General features: G+C 32.1%; 1 protein-coding gene and 1 long non-coding RNA gene across 2 annotated transcripts; both read left to right on the top strand.

Moving 5' to 3' along the window:
- Positions 1–51: 51 nt before the first annotated feature.
- Positions 52–1,189, top strand: LOC121467503. Its single transcript, XR_005977559.1, has 3 exons — positions 52–433; positions 543–825; positions 891–1,189. It is a non-coding gene; the product is annotated as an uncharacterized LOC121467503 (long non-coding RNA).
- Positions 1,190–7,093: 5,904 nt separating this feature from the next.
- LOC108146887 lies at positions 7,094–8,111 on the top strand. Its single transcript, XM_017273124.2, has one exon. It carries the CDS (start codon positions 7,153–7,155, stop codon positions 7,963–7,965), a length of 813 nt encoding a protein of 270 aa, XP_017128613.1. The 5' UTR covers positions 7,094–7,152; the 3' UTR covers positions 7,966–8,111.
- The last annotated feature ends 8,841 nt before the right edge of the window (positions 8,112–16,952 follow it).

Here is a 16,952-nt window from a genome sequence, read left to right as displayed (position 1 = left end):
GAAGCCACCGTTCGTGGGCTGGCTGGAGATAATAACTATGCGAGACGCCGTCGACTCGGCTATCACATATTTTATTTGTTAAATTGGGCGCCATATTGTTACGGAACTGCATCTTTCCCGGAGGGCAGCGCCGGCTAGCCACGGAGTCCCAGGGCGGAGTACCCCCTATGCCCTGCAGTCCGAACAATCGATTCCGACTCATCGGACGTCTCACGTCGATTTACCATCTCTACCACAAATCAAAACAAAACAAAGTTATATGTACATCAAGCAAACTAAGACAATTCGACGAAATTGGTGGCTTCGATGTCCTTGCCACGACGCACCCACCCAACCTTGGGTGCCCCAAGAAAGATGTGGGAGGCACACCCCATCTCCGGCAGACCGGAGTCTATTCCTGGTGGATTAGGATCGGCTCATCTCCCCGCCCAAGGTAATTCACACAACCATCTCGGTAGCTTGTTCACATTTAATTCTTGGCAAGATTAATAAGTAAATACATTCATTATTGATTCCTACTGATAATCTATTCTCTTCGTTAGAAACTCTTAAGTCCGATCCCAGACCGTCGCCCAGATGAGAAGCAACAACCGAAAGGGACATTTTTAGACGCTTAAAGTTCCAAGTGTCAGGCAAAGTCGCCGCACGGCACTAAATTGGAGGCGTTTGCCAACCGGGTCGCCTAATCCTGAGGAGCTCCAAGGGAAAAGAAGGGACGTGCTGATAACGTAAGTACGCTAAACAAATTCCACAAGTTATTAAATTTCGCGACCCAATTTAGATGTAGTTGGACGCGCGCGCTCTAATTTTAGATTAGATTTCACAGTAAGTACTTGACAATCTTGACTGCATGATATCACAAAACAATAACCAAAACTTATTTATTGCAGAGTTCAACGTCGGATGTGGTTGAAACTGCAGCCCGAATGGAAAAACGCTAGCGGCGAAAACCAGCGCGAGTCCGCACGGAGCCAGTTGGTCCGGAGGATAGTGCAGCGTGGCCGGAGGCAGTGCGTCGGTGGACTTGGAGATGACCACGTGGCCAGCGCGGGCATTCGTTCCCGGAACGGACTCACCGAGGGAATCTCCGTATCTGGCCGTCTTGGAGGCAGTCGCTGTAGCTGCTGGCGCTTGAGGCTGCTGCTGCTGCTACTGATCGCTGCTGCTGCGGCTGATGCTGCTGCGGCTGATGCTGCTGCGGCTGATGTTACTGCTGCTGATGCTGCTGCGGCCAATGCTGCTGAGGCCAATGCTGTTGCGGCTAATGCTGCGGCGGCTGGTGGACGACGACCAGGTTAGGTCCGCCTGGTAAGTGTTCACTTCCCAAATCTTTTAAATTTCCGGGGCCCTTTAGTTAGGGTCCCCGGCGGCTTCAATATGAAAAAAAAACACTGTAATTTACAAGTTCCGGACTAATAAATAACCACTCACTTTGAGTTATTCAAACACTAATCACGAACTTAAATTTTGGGTTTTTTTCCGACCGTTCTCCTACTACTTCTTACAACAACTAAAGCAAAACCCTGACCTACACCAAAGTCGCTCGCCATTTTCCCTCCCGCTCTCTCAAGATGGGTCAGCGAACGTATTCAAGGCCATCTAACCCAGTTAACGAGCAAACCGGGCTAAATTTAAATAGCTAGATCCTCTCCCGCTATCAATAGTCGGTGTCACCACCAAATCTTATCGATAGCGGGACCTGCTGACGTATCGGTTCGTTTCAGTATTTTCCAGACGGCTTCGACTGAAAATGCAACAATATCAATTCGTTTTTTTATCAAATATGCATTAATATTGCTTCGATATTAAAATATGCAATTTACAAAAGCATCGATTCTACATTCAAAAAAATGTTAAATATATTGATACTGTTTTTGTGTAAAATTAATATTGTCGAAATGTATATTTTTACATTTCGATGATATCAAACACATACATCATGCATTACTCATAAAACTTCATCTGAATGAGTGTTATATCTCAAATTTTTTTTCCGTATACCGAAACGCATGACAGTATTTTTGTATTGGTTTTAATGACAAGTTCTAAAAAAAAAAATTTTAATATCAGCATGAAGTTGTTTACATTTAAATTACGTTTTATGTATACTTACTTTCTAAGCAATCCATTTGTTCCAGAAGCTTCTGGATGCTTGTTGCGAGTTCTGACTTTTCCATTCTGTAAAAAAGTTTTTTTTCCGGTCATGCAAAAAAATACCAGTACATTTTGAATTGGGGCTTTTCGTACTTAAACGCCTGGGTAGCGATGCAACATAGGTCAAGAAAGGTCAACTGGAAGAGCTTTGACACGATAAAAGTATTTTCTCTCGATGTAATGCATTTGTTAGACTTAGGAGCTTGCAAGAAAATGTTAAACCTAATGATTAAGAAAAAAACATTAGATTTTAAGTTAACTAATTACAATTTCAAAAAGGTTTAGCAGCCTAAAGAATTTTGTGACTGCTGAATTTGGAAGACAACCAGTTTCCCAGGTGGAAAGCAATCGAGATTAGGCAATTCATATTATATACAGGTAGAATTGTTAAAAAAATAACAGGCGAATTCAGAATGATATTAGCTTAAAAATATTGTTCAAATTTAAAAGAGGACCGTGAATTGGTAGATTATTTTGTTAAAATAGTTACATCTATATATCCTAGAGAAGCTCTGACTTATAATGTTCACAATATGCTTCATATTGTCGATTGTCTTAAAAACAATTTAAATAAATATAAATTTAAAAACTTTTTGCAGAAAGTAAAAAAAAATGTTAAGAACCCTGTCAAGATTCTAGAACAATCACACAATAAATTTTCAATACCCCTGCCTATTAAAAAACAATCAAAATTGGGACCCAAATTCAATATGCAAGTTAACCTACCCGTGAAACCGGGCCGCTTATGGAATTAATAAACAATTTTTTCAAAATTCAATTTGAACAATCTTTGCCTATGCCTTTGCATTTGCCTTTGTCTTTGCCCATGCCTTTGGCTTTGGGGTCCGCTCTTGGTTTCCCTACCATGATAAACAAACAAATCTTAAAGTAAACATAAGTTTCCACTCGAAGCCCAATCAATTGAGTTCTAAGTTCAAACTGTTGCGATCCAAGCCCAAACAAATTGCATCGGTCAGCATATTTAAATTTCACAAAAGGATGCCATGATTTCATCCTAAGCTTATATTCTAAACAAAAGGAAAAGTTCTAGAAGCTCAAAGAAAAGCTTCTGGCCAAGGTTCGTTGGATAAGATTTTAAAATTAAGCCGGCAGTCCATCTTTGATCAAGAAACAGTTCGGAAGTAAGAAATTCGAATGTGAAAAATAAAGTGTATTGTACTTTTGAAATAAAATAAAAACGTTTAACACCAAGTTACAAAAAATAAAAAAATATATTTTTTAATACTATTACTAGTGATAAACTTAATTTGCATGTCGAAATAGTTAAATATTTTTTTTACAAATTTTATGTTATCACAAATGCTAAATAATGATTGTTCAAACTAGTAATTTCTTCGAGAGTCCACAGGAAAGTTCCTCAATTGGTATATATGTACATATATAATCAATTTATTGATGAAATAGAACAACACCCAATAATAGAAATTGAGTTCAAATACTTTTACATGCCATATAATGACTCTGCCGTTTTAGTCCCTTTAATTGAATCCGATACATACTGATCAAGCCAAAAAAAATGGCCGAAAAACAATAACAACAAATTAAATGTGGAGGGCGCATGCGTCCCAGGCAGAAGTAAGAGTCATTAACGATATAGTACTCAATATTTTGATGAATTGCCGCCACCCAACTAGTACTTGAGTACTATTGATCACACAATACACCGAATAAGGAAGGAATACACCGATAAGGAAGAAAATAACATTTAAAACTACACTAATAGCCTGATTCCATTGCCGCACTAGTGGAATTCTTAAATGTGCCTGATTCCATTGGCGCATTAGCATTTAGCTAATGCTACTCCGACATGTGAGTGGCACGAACAGCTGATCTGGGTTTGTTTACTTTTGAATTGTCGCAAATCAAATGGAAATCAATTAAAAATCATGAATATGAGCAAGTTTACGGATATCTTTAGTGCTCAGCAGGTCATCCATAATGCTATCGAGGCGTTTGCCAGCTTGGGCGACAAGAAAGGAAAGCTGATTTTTTTTTTTTACGTGTTTGCAATGGAGACCACCACAGTTTCAATCATAGACAAGGATCCCCGTATAAGTGGGAGTTATTTCCTGCCAGAGATCCAGCAGTAATGCATTGTGGTACTGCGAGCAGAATATGCAGCGTGCGCTCTTGTTTTCAGTCATTTTTATACAAAATATATTTTATATTCAAAAGTAATCAAAAATTGGGCCAACCTTGCATATAGAAAATAGCTTTTGTAGTGGTGGGACGAACAAAATATCGTTAAGCATCGCTATTTTCAGGATTTTTTTTCTAAAAAACGTTCGAATGGTCACAATCACATTTAATTATCGCATTTATTTTAAATGATGCATTAGACTAAATGCTCTTTAATGCTCCAATGGAATCAGGATAATAAACACGGATTTTATTTTGACAACAGCAGCTAGCAGTTTATATGATTACAACATGCTCTGAACTAATATAAAGTGATTTAAACTTATAGCTTGATTCCATTGCCGCATTAGTAGCCTTCTTAAATGTTCCTTATTATTAATCGGTTTCCATTGGCGCACTAATAGCGTATTTCCACAAAGATCCTTCCACCTTCCCGTGGAAGGGATGGTCCATATGTTTTTTTCCTTCCAAAAACAGCTGTAGCTCATCAAAACATCATCATCAATGATGGTTGACCTGTTGACTTTGTTTACGTTTTGACGAGCCACAGTTGTTCAGATCAGCTGAAATCGGAAGGTGGATGTGCTCTGTGGAAATCGAAGTTTCACATTTGTCGAATATTCCAACGGATGGACTGTGTGGAAAGAGGGCATAAATCGCATTTAGCGAAATGGATGGATCTCTGGGGAAATACTCTATAACGCACGTTTATTTACACGATAATCCATCAACAGAGATCCAGCCACCTTCCACCATCCGTTAAAGGGATGGTCCATAAGGTTTTGCCGTTCCAAAAACTTTCCAGTTAGTACGCGTTAAAATTTGACGAACTTTAACGGACTAAATTTATGCGATTGTTAGCCGATGTTTTTGCGGTGTAGTCCTGTTCCAACGAAGTCCATCCCTGAAAAACCACTGAGATTTTTGAAAAAAGTGAAACTCCGATTTCCTCAGAAGATATTCACCTTCCACCATCCGATTTCAGCTGATATGAGCAGCTGTGGCTCATGAGAACATAAACAAAGAAGGTTGACCTGTTGACCTTGTTTACGTTTTGACGAGCCTTAGCTCGTCCATAAAGCTATCAAGGCATTTGCCATCTTGGCGACAAGAAAGGGAAGCTGATGGGGTTATTTGACGGGTTTGCAAAGGAGAGCACCACAGTTTTTAAAAAAGAGCAAGGATGCCCGTATATGTGGGAGTATTTTCCTGCCAGAGATGCAGCAGTAATGCATTGTGCCTGCGATTATTTTAAATGCGGCATTTAGCCTTATGGGATTCCCTGTGGAAAAAAATGCGCATTAGGCTTAATGCGTTTTAATACGCCAATGGAATCAGGCTATTACACTTTTTTTCACTCACCTCTTGACAAACATTTAATTTAAAATTAAAAAGTTCACTCAATTTCACTGATAATATAAACGGTATGGCCTCAGCTCAAGTGCCTGATAATACCAAAACTATGTCAAATACGGTAGCACACCGCCTGCGATTGCAAAAAGGCAGCCTGCGAATTCGGATGATTTAAACAATAATCTCCCTGCCCCTTTAGCTGAAGATATGATGATTTGCAGCCTAATTCTTTGATAGTTCCTATGGCAGCTATATGACATCGTTTTCGAGTTTAATAACATTGAAAGCGTAATTCTGAACTGTCAAATTATCACTAAGTCAACAAGAATTTTTGAAAAACATTAAAAAATAGAAAAGTTACATTAAAAAAATGTTTTATTTGTAGTTTTCATGGGAGCTATGTATATGATATGGTCGTCCGATTTTGATGAAATTTAAACTGTTATTCTGAAATATTTAACCATTACTTTATGTCGAAGAATTAAAAAAAAATCAAAAACAGGAAAGTTTCCGATTTTGTCCGATTTTGATACTATACTATTACTATATGTCAAAGAACCAAAAAAAAAAAAACTAAAAACAGCAAAGTTATGATTTTTTTTATATATTTTTCCGATTGTTTCTATGGGAGCTATATGATATAGTCGTCCGATTTTGATGAAATTTAAACCGTAATTCTAAATTATTTATCGATTACTAAACTAAAAAAAAGTTAAGAAACAGCAAAGTTATAATTTTTTTTTCCGATTGTTCCTATGGGAGCTATATGCTATAGTCGTCCGATCCGGCTCTTTTTGACTTATGTAGTACCTGCAATAGAAAGACAACTTTTGGGAAAGTGTCATGCAGATAGCTTTAAAACTGAAAGACTAGTTTGCGTAGAAACGAACGGACAGACGGAAGACTCTCGTAGTGATGCTGATCAAGAATATATATATATAGAGTCGTCCGTCTGTCCGTTCGTTTCTACGCAAATATATATATATACTTTATATAAACATAAAAGCAAAAAAATGTTCTTTCAAAATAGTTTGATAGATTGCAAGCAACTCTGCATATGCCACTGTGACTTTTGATGGTCGATGGAAGGACGATGGTGACTCTGTGGGAACACCATCCATCAAAAATCCCAGCCGTTTCGCTTGGGATGGGCTCAGTAAAGAAGTCCGTGCAAGCGATGCCTTAGTCACGCATGAATGAATTGTTGTACATCCTTGCGTTTACTTCGGCGTCTAAAAAAAAAATACTCGCGACTGTGTGCTGGGACTAGACATAAAATACGTCTCACGTTTAGTTTTCCGTTTCGCTCCACAACATTTGTGCGGCAACGTTCCAATCTACTGTTCCATTTTCGTCGCCAATTCACTGGCGCTATTTAAGCAAATTATAGATTTTTTAATGCTCTTAAAAATACTATTTTGATCAAACGGTTACATTTTGGGCGTGTTACTCCATTTCACATTTATATTAATAAGCCACTGGAAAATGTCTAACAAAAGTAAAATGGGAGCATTTAATTACTGCACGCAAGTGGCCCTCTGCATATCCGTGTTATCCGTAGTTTTCTTTGTAATCGCGTTTTCAACACCGTATTGGTTGGTTACAGACGGACGTTCACAAGATCCAAGGTTTACCAACCTCGGCCTATGGGAAGTTTGTTTTAACAACTTCCAGGACATACACAGATTTTTTGACAATCGCTTCAACGGTTGCATGTGGGTTTTTGAAGAGGAATATTACATCATACACGATTTTCTTCTGCCAGGTTTTTACATATCTGTACAACTTTTTGCAACACTTTGCTTTGTTATGTGCCTGGTTGCCCTGCTACTCACTGTAGCTTTTCTTCGCACTTCTCGCGATGATGATCGATACATTGTGCTGTTGCTGATGATTGGTTCCTGCCAGGTTGTGGGTTCAGTGTTTGGATTTATAGCCGTGGTCATTTTCGGAGCTAAGGGAGACTCTCGCGATTGGATGCCTGGTTGGCAAAACAACGATATGGGTTGGTCATTTGCGTTGGGCGTGGTTGGAGCTGTGCTGTTATTGCCGCCTGGTGTGCTTTACATGGTAGAAGCAAGGCGGGAAAGATATAAGCGTCTAAACGAAATCGGAAATCGGGAGGTCAGTGAATTTGGAGACGACTATTATCAGAACCAGCCACACCTCGTCGCTATGCCCAATGCATCAACCCAATTCCAAAATGTGTTTGCATCTGAGCCTAGTCGTCCACGACGTCCACAGCAAAGTGGTACACCAATCGAACCAGTACAAGGAAGAATTCAAACCGATATATAGCATTCAAAAAATATAAAAAATTGATTCTTAAATCAATTGGCTTTCCGTCCGCTTCAAATATTTTAAGCTATTTTTCTAAGATCCTTAATCAATAAATTGTCAACAAATATATGCTAAATAAAATCTTTTTTGTATTTGCATTTTAAGATTGTGTGTACAGTATGTTTATTCTGTATGTATTCAGAATGTTTATTCCCCGGTTGACAGATTAAATACTGAGAACGAACGCTTATTTCAATAGGCCGGTGCATATTTACTCTTAGGGATAAAAACAACACTTTTCCTTCAATAGATTTTACAAATTTTTGCACATAATAAGGTAGGTATTCAACTTTAATTTAAGGTTTTTGTTTTACAAAAATATTGAGAAATAACGAAATAATGCTGACATGATTCCGGTCAAATGAGTGGCTATAATCAAAAAATTAAAAAAAAAATATTTTTTTTTTTTGGTGATAATTTTTAACCAGTCCAAAAATGTGTATGTAATTTTACGTAGAACCCATTTAAGATGATTGGGTGTTAGTTTGAAACCGTTCGGTCAACTTGTAGTCAAGTTATGTTAGCAATTTTCAAAAATGTTTCAAGATAACCGGCAGTGTTGCCAGATGAAAAACCAACTTTCACCCTTACTAATCTCGTAGAACTCCGGTTGCCCCTAAAAAATCCAGTTTTCCCCTTAAGGGGATGTCCATATGTTACGCTACCTCCTCCCCCCATGGTTATCAAAAGTAATCATTCAAGGAAAGCACCCCACCCCACTACGACAAGACCGATCGGTTTACAAGTGTTGGCTTCAGCCAAGTTACGGTAAAAGCTTGATATGTTCATTTAAGGCAAAGGAGTAAGCATAAGGCTTAGGCTTTATATGATCAGGACTTCAAATATAGAAATGTTCAGTTTTTGAAACAGTCTCTAAAGTCTAAGGCCGATTATTTTTTATTTGTCTGTCGGGAACAAATTCTTTATTAGTTCATCATCATGCCTAAAATTTGTATTCAGAACAATAAAAGCTTCTGGATGGACAGATAATTAAAGGGGGTATTCTGGTCATGAAATTAGAAAAAAAATCAATATTCGAATTATTTTCGAAGACACAGCCAATTCTGTGACGTGGAGTCAGAACCAATAGTCCGAACCAATCTTTAATTTCGTTTTTCTCAAAAGTGTTTTTTTTGAGTTGGTTGACATGATTTTTCATGTTCTACTGCACCGATACCTTTGAAATTGGGTATATAAATTAATAGGATAATGAGGTCACGCGAATAAGCGAATTTCCGTCGGTAAACGGCGGCTTCTCTTGTCTTCTCGGGTGGTCCCTCGCAATTGAAGATAACTCGATGCGGTGGACGACGGGTCCACTGCTGGCTGCTGGCCGGCTGGCCGAAGAGTTCCCAAAGATGAATTAGGAAGTTTATGTTATGTTCTTTACCTGCTGCTTCTCTAATGGGTAGTGCTTGCCGGTTATGTACGGGCTTCCGGCCAGATGCTGTGTCAGCAATTTGGCCGGAGCAAGCTGTCGGACGATCGGACAATGCCGTCGCCCTCGGCCGACCCTATCTGGGCAATCACCTCCCTAAGTTGGGCCGTGGATATCCTGGCTTGGGCTACTCACCGATAAGTGAGGCCGACGCAGATCAACGCGCACTATCTGGTGTGAGCGATAGACATTGATGTCCTCCACGAATTTTTTAATATGCTCCAGGTTACGCTCACTCAAGCGGTGAAGGTATGGAAGGCTAAGTATGTCGTGTTCTAAGATGATGTTCCGGGGGGCGAGCTAGCTTCTCCTGGTGCCCTCTTCTGGGCCGTGTCGTGATTGACGTATCGGGTCTCGTTAACCGTGGCACTCTCAAAGAAGGTGATGAGGTAAGTTAAGTGGACGTAAGTGCCATTTTCCACACTCACACGAGCCGGGCGATCGTTTATGATGATGATTCCATCATCCACTTAGGTGACGGGATGTAAATCGCTGTGTTGGATATCGCAGTGCGCAATACCTCCAGCGTGGAGTTCCTGCGCGCATGATCTTCCCAGCGCCAGTTGGCAAAATATGGCTCCAGGTGACACGGAGCAGTTTTTGACTGTGAGGATCTCTCCGTTGCAATCCGTGGCAATATCAGCGGAATGGATGTGGACCTGTAATTTCGGTTTTATTGTAGTGTTTTATAAAATTTGGTTAGCCCAGCATCAAAACATATAAGATAAGAGTAATTAAGCGAGCTCCTCAAGCAGCAACTCCTTGCATGTGAAAGACAGAAGCGTGCTTCCTCCAGAGTTATCCTCCATTAAGTTTTTGTCTGGAGAGGGCATCCGCGACGAGATTCTCTTTGCCGGGCTTATAAAATATTTTAGCGCCGGACTCGTCGATGTGAGCATTCCACCGATTGATTTTCGCATTCGGTGATCAGTATAGATGTTATATATTTTACTGCATATAAGTAATGGCGTAACTTGGCTAGTGCCCAAAATGTGGCTAACAGCTCCCGCTCGTTAGTAGCGTTATTAACCTCTCGGTCATTTAGGGTTCTCGAGATCATGGTAAAGGGTCTTCCCTCTTGGGATAGTACCGGGCCAATGCCAAATGCCGAGGCATCCGTCGTTAGATCGAATGCCTCTTTGTAATAGGGGTATCTGAGGATCACATCCTCTGAAGCCAGAATGTTACGCTGCTCACTAAATTGCACCTGGATATTTTTAGATTTGTGCCTACTGACACTTCCATGCTGCCCTTTTAGAATAACGGAGACGGGCCTAGCCATTGATGCAAAATCTGTAACAAAGCATAGGTAATAGCTGGCCAGGCCAAGGAACGATCTAACCTCGAATATATTTTTGGGCTCGGGAAATTTTTGAATGGCCTCGATGTAGCCAGACTTCAAATCGAGCGTTGTGAAGTACTTGGGTATCCCTAGTATCATAGACATACTTGGCATGGGATAGCGATCAGGTATTGTCCTCTCGTTCAATTTGCAAAAGTTCAATACCAGCCACATTTTCCGGTTGCCCGCTTCGTTTTTATAAAGGCATCTCTAGCTAGAGGCGATGCGTCCAAGCAATCAATGTTGGTAAATTTGACATCGGGGCACTATTTAAATTCTAACTTTTCTACTTCGGAGCCCCATTTGAGGTGGCCGGAAGCTAGACAAAGTGATGTTCCTGTTCCTATGGCCAAGGGATCGTGGCGGCTGAGCTGCTAATAGAAAGAATTTTAGAAATATGCAAAAAAATACAACGACACAAAAGGGCTGCATTAAATGTCCAATTTGATTAGTTTCCCAGCGGCGCACTTGTTCTTAAGCCGAGACACTTAATATTTGTATTTTATTTATGGTCGTAATGTATGAGATATTCAGAACTGAGAAATCTATTTGGTTGATATATTTTTATTTTTAGCAATTAAAAATCCAAACAACACAAAGAATCAAATATAATAATAGCACATGAAATTCCACAATTTTCATCCTCAAACAAATAATGAGTATGTTAATAATTATTTTGTTTTTTTTTTGGTTTTTAAAAAATGAACACGAAATTATGGAAGCGGAGCTGCAGAAAATATTCTGGCAGTGATTTATTTGGTTTATTTATTCGAAGTTAAACACATGCAGATGCCAGGGAGTATAAGGACTGAGGTGCTCACTCACATGGTTCCACGATTTAACTGGTATTTTTTTTTTGGAGCTTCTAGACCAAACCTAAACCCCCCTAAAAAGGGGATATCTTTCGAGTGTATGATAATTTATTTGCTTCTACTGTAATGTTTGAAGTATGGTATTTTTATTGTTTTAATTTCATAACAGATGTGGGATTATATAAAAAAATTGTCTTTTCCTATTGGTAACAACTGAAAATTTCTTCTTACAATCAACAACACACTGAATTTGTTACTCTTTCTCTTTCTTTTCTCTGACTTCACTACTTGTGAGCGTGCGTTTTTTTGATTGTGGAAAATGCACTTTCATAAGGCAGTTTTGAGCATCCCACACTATGGGGCCAACGACTACATTCGTTGGTTTGAAACTTTAGAATTTTATTGCGCAAGTTAAGGGCTTCCAAAATACCCAAAAACAAATGTCGTGAAAAGTTAATTCGGGCGATCTTGCGCGTGCAAATCGAAAAAAACGTCGCCTTCATAATGTCTGCTGTATTGCTCCATTGCTCCGTCCTGTTGGAGCTACATGCAAGTCCTCCAGTCTTAATTCGCCCAATTGCTACAGAAAAATCTCGGTAAACATGGCTCTATAATGCTCACAGTGCACTGTTGTCGCTAAAGTTGTGTAATGGCTTTGGTGCGACAAAAGCAATTTTGTTTAGGAACGAAAAATTTTGAAAAATCGTTGATACGGATGGAGATTATTCCGCGTTCTTGGGTAGTACATCGATCAATGGGTTGTTCACTTGTATTCTACATTTGTTCAGTCCCAAAATGTTTATGTTCTTTATTTATTTAATTATTTCTATATTTCTTTATTTCTTTATTTCTTTATTTCTTTATTTCTTTATTTCTTTATTTCTTTATTTCTTTATTTCTTTATTTCTTTATTTCTTTATTTCTTTATTTCTTTATTTCTTTATTTCTTTATTTCTTTATTTCTTTATTTCTTTATTTCTTTATTTCTTTATTTCTTTATTTCTTTATTTCTTTATTTCTTTATTTCTTTATTTCTTTATTTCTTTATTTCTTTATTTCTTTATTTCTTTATTTCTTTATTTCTTTTTTATTTCTTTATTTCTTTATTTCTTTATTTCTTTATTTCTTTATTTCTTTATTTCTTTATTTCTTTATTTCTTTATTTCTTTATTTCTTTATTTCTTTATTTCTTTATTTCTTTATTTCTTTATTTCTTTATTTCTTTATTTCTTTATTTCTTTATTTCTTTATTTCTTTATTTCTTTATTTCTTTATTTCTTTATTTCTTTATTTCTTTATTTCTTTATTTCTTTATTTCTTTATTTCTTTATTTCTTTATTTCTTTATTTCTTTATTTCTTTATTTCTTTATTTCTTTATTTCTTTATTTCTTTATTTCTTTATTTCTTTATTTCTTTATTTCTTTATTTCTTTATTTCTTTATTTCTTTATTTCTTTATTTCTTTATTTCTTTATTTCTTTATTTCTTTATTTCTTTATTTCTTTATTTCTTTATTTCTTTATTTCTTTATTTCTTTATTTCTTTATTTCTTTATTTCTTTATTTCTTTATTTCTTTATTTCTTTATTTCTTTATTTCTTTATTTCTTTATTTCTTTATTTCTTTATTTCTTTATTTCTTTATTTCTTTATTTCTTTATTTCTTTATTTCTTTATTTCTTTATTTCTTTATTTCTTTATTTCTTTATTTCTTTATTTCTTTATTTCTTTATTTCTTTATTTCTTTATTTCTTTATTTCTTTATTTCTTTATTTCTTTATTTCTTTATTTCTTTATTTCTTTTTATTTCTTTATTTCTTTATTTCTTTATTTCTTTATTTCTTTATTTCTTTATTTCTTTATTTCTTTATTTCTTTATTTCTTTATTTCTTTATTTCTTTATTTCTTTATTTCTTTATTTCTTTATTTCTTTATTTCTTTATTTCTTTATTTCTTTATTTCTTTATTTCTTTATTTCTTTATTTCTTTATTTCTTTATTTCTTTATTTCTTTATTTCTTTATTTCTTTATTTCTTTATTTCTTTATTTCTTTATTTCTTTATTTCTTTATTTCTTTATTTCTTTATTTCTTTATTTCTTTATTTCTTTATTTCTTTATTTCTTTATTTCTTTATTTCTTTATTTCTTTATTTCTTTATTTCTTTATTTCTTTATTTCTTTATTTCTTTATTTCTTTATTTCTTTATTTCTTTATTTCTTTATTTCTTTATTTCTTTATTTCTTTATTTCTTTATTTCTTTATTTCTTTATTTCTTTATTTCTTTATTTCTTTATTTCTTTATTTCTTTATTTCTTTATTTCTTTATTTCTTTATTTCTTTATTTCTTTATTTCTTTATTTCTTTATTTCTTTATTTCTTTATTTCTTTATTTCTTTATTTCTTTATTTCTTTATTTCTTTATTTCTTTATTTCTTTATTTCTTTATTTCTTTATTTCTTTATTTTCTTTATTTCTTTATTTCTTTATTTCTTTATTTCTTTATTTCTTTATTTCTTTATTTCTTTATTTCTTTATTTCTTTATTTCTTTATTTCTTTATTTCTTTATTTCTTTATTTCTTTATTTCTTTATTTCTTTATTTTCTTTATTTCTTTATTTCTTTATTTCTTTATTTCTTTATTTCTTTATTTCTTTATTTCTTTATTTCTTTATTTCTTTATTTCTTTATTTCTTTATTTCTTTATTTCTTTATTTCTTTATTTCTTTATTTCTTTATTTCTTTATTTCTTTATTTCTTTATTTCTTTATTTCTTTATTTCTTTATTTCTTTATTTCTTTATTTCTTTATTTCTTTATTTCTTTATTTCTTTATTTCTTTATTTCTTTATTTCTTTATTTCTTTATTTCTTTATTTCTTTATTTCTTTATTTCTTTATTTCTTTATTTCTTTATTTCTTTATTTCTTTATTTCTTTATTTCTTTATTTCTTTATTTCTTTATTTCTTTATTTCTTTATTTCTTTATTTCTTTATTTCTTTATTTCTTTATTTCTTTATTTCTTTATTTCTTTATTTCTTTATTTCTTTATTTCTTTATTTCTTTATTTCTTTATTTCTTTATTTCTTTTATTTCTTTATTTCTTTATTTCTTTATTTCTTTATTTCTTTATTTCTTTATTTCTTTATTTCTTTATTTCTTTATTTCTTTATTTCTTTATTTCTTTATTTCTTTATTTCTTTATTTCTTTATTTCTTTATTTCTTTATTTCTTTATTTCTTTATTTCTTTATTTCTTTATTTCTTTATTTCTTTATTTCTTTATTTCTTTATTTCTTTATTTCTTTATTTCTTTATTTCTTTATTTCTTTATTTCTTTATTTCTTTATTTCTTTATTTCTTTATTTCTTTATTTCTTTATTTCTTTATTTCTTTATTTCTTTATTTCTTTATTTCTTTATTTCTTTATTTCTTTATTTCTTTATTTCTTTATTTCTTTATTTCTTTATTTCTTTATTTCTTTATTTCTTTATTTCTTTATTTCTTTATTTCTTTATTTCTTTATTTCTTTATTTCTTTATTTCTTTATTTCTTTATTTCTTTATTTCTTTATTTCTTTATTTCTTTATTTCTTTATTTCTTTATTTCTTTATTTCTTTATTTCTTTATTTCTTTATTTCTTTATTTCTTTATTTCTTTATTTCTTTATTTCTTTATTTCTTTATTTCTTTATTTCTTTATTTCTTTATTTCTTTATTTCTTTATTTCTTTATTTCTTTATTTCTTTATTTCTTTATTTCTTTATTTCTTTATTTCTTTATTTCTTTATTTCTTTATTTCTTTATTTCTTTATTTCTTTATTTCTTTATTTCTTTATTTCTTTATTTCTTTATTTCTTTATTTCTTTATTTCTTTATTTCTTTATTTCTTTATTTCTTTATTTCTTTATTTCTTTATTTCTTTATTTCTTTATTTCTTTATTTCTTTATTTCTTTATTTCTTTATTTCTTTTTATTTCTTTATTTCTTTATTTCTTTATTTCTTTATTTCTTTATTTCTTTATTTCTTTATTTCTTTATTTCTTTCTTTTTATTTCTTTATTTCTTTATTTCTTTATTTCTTTATTTCTTTATTTCTTTATTTCTTTATTTCTTTATTTCTTTATTTCTTTATTTCTTTATTTCTTTATTTCTTTATTTCTTTATTTCTTTATTTCTTTATTTCTTTATTTCTTTATTTCTTTATTTCTTTATTTCTTTATTTCTTTATTTCTTTATTTCTTTATTTCTTTATTTCTTTATTTCTTTATTTCTTTATTTCTTTATTTCTTTATTTCTTTATTTCTTTATTTCTTTATTTCTTTATTTCTTTATTTCTTTATTTCTTTATTTCTTTATTTCTTTATTTCTTTATTTCTTTATTTCTTTATTTCTTTATTTCTTTATTTCTTTATTTCTTTATTTCTTTATTTCTTTATTTCTTTATTTCTTTATTTCTTTATTTCTTTATTTCTTTATTTCTTTATTTCTTTATTTCTTTATTTCTTTATTTCTTTATTTCTTTATTTCTTTATTTCTTTATTTCTTTATTTCTTTATTTCTTTATTTCTTTATTTCTTTATTTCTTTATTTCTTTATTTCTTTATTTCTTTATTTCTTTATTTCTTTATTTCTTTATTTCTTTATTTCTTTATTTCTTTATTTCTTTATTTCTTTATTTCTTTATTTCTTTATTTCTTTATTTCTTTATTTCTTTATTTCTTTATTTCTTTATTTCTTTATTTCTTTATTTCTTTATTTCTTTATTTCTTTATTTCTTTATTTCTTTATTTCTTTATTTCTTTATTTCTTTATTTCTTTATTTCTTTATTTCTTTATTTCTTTATTTCTTTATTTCTTTATTTCTTTATTTCTTTATTTCTTTATTTCTTTTATTTCTTTATTTCTTTATTTCTTTATTTCTTTATTTCTTTATTTCTTTATTTCTTTATTTCTTTATTTCTTTATTTCTTTATTTCTTTATTTCTTTATTTCTTTATTTCTTTATTTCTTTATTTCTTTATTTCTTTATTTCTTTATTTCTTTATTTCTTTATTTCTTTATTTCTTTATTTCTTTATTTCTTTATTTCTTTATTTCTTTATTTCTTTATTTCTTTATTTCTTTATTTCTTTATTTCTTTATTTCTTTATTTCTTTATTTCTTTATTTCTTTATTTCTTTATTTCTTTATTTCTTTATTTCTTTATTTCTTTATTTCTTTATTTCTTTATTTCTTTATTTCTTTATTTCTTTATTTCTTTATTTCTTATTCTTTATTTCTTTATTTCTTTATTTCTTTATTTCTTTATTTCTTTATTTCTTTATTTCTTTATTTCTTTATTTCTTTATTTCTTTATTT

This window comes from Drosophila elegans, unplaced genomic scaffold (genome assembly GCF_018152505.1).
Source record: "Drosophila elegans isolate 14027-0461.03 unplaced genomic scaffold, ASM1815250v1 contig_433, whole genome shotgun sequence".
Classification (NCBI taxonomy): Eukaryota; Metazoa; Arthropoda; class Insecta; order Diptera; family Drosophilidae; genus Drosophila; species Drosophila elegans.
Note: the sequence above shows the minus strand (reverse complement) of the source record. Positions and strands in the feature narration are given on the sequence as shown.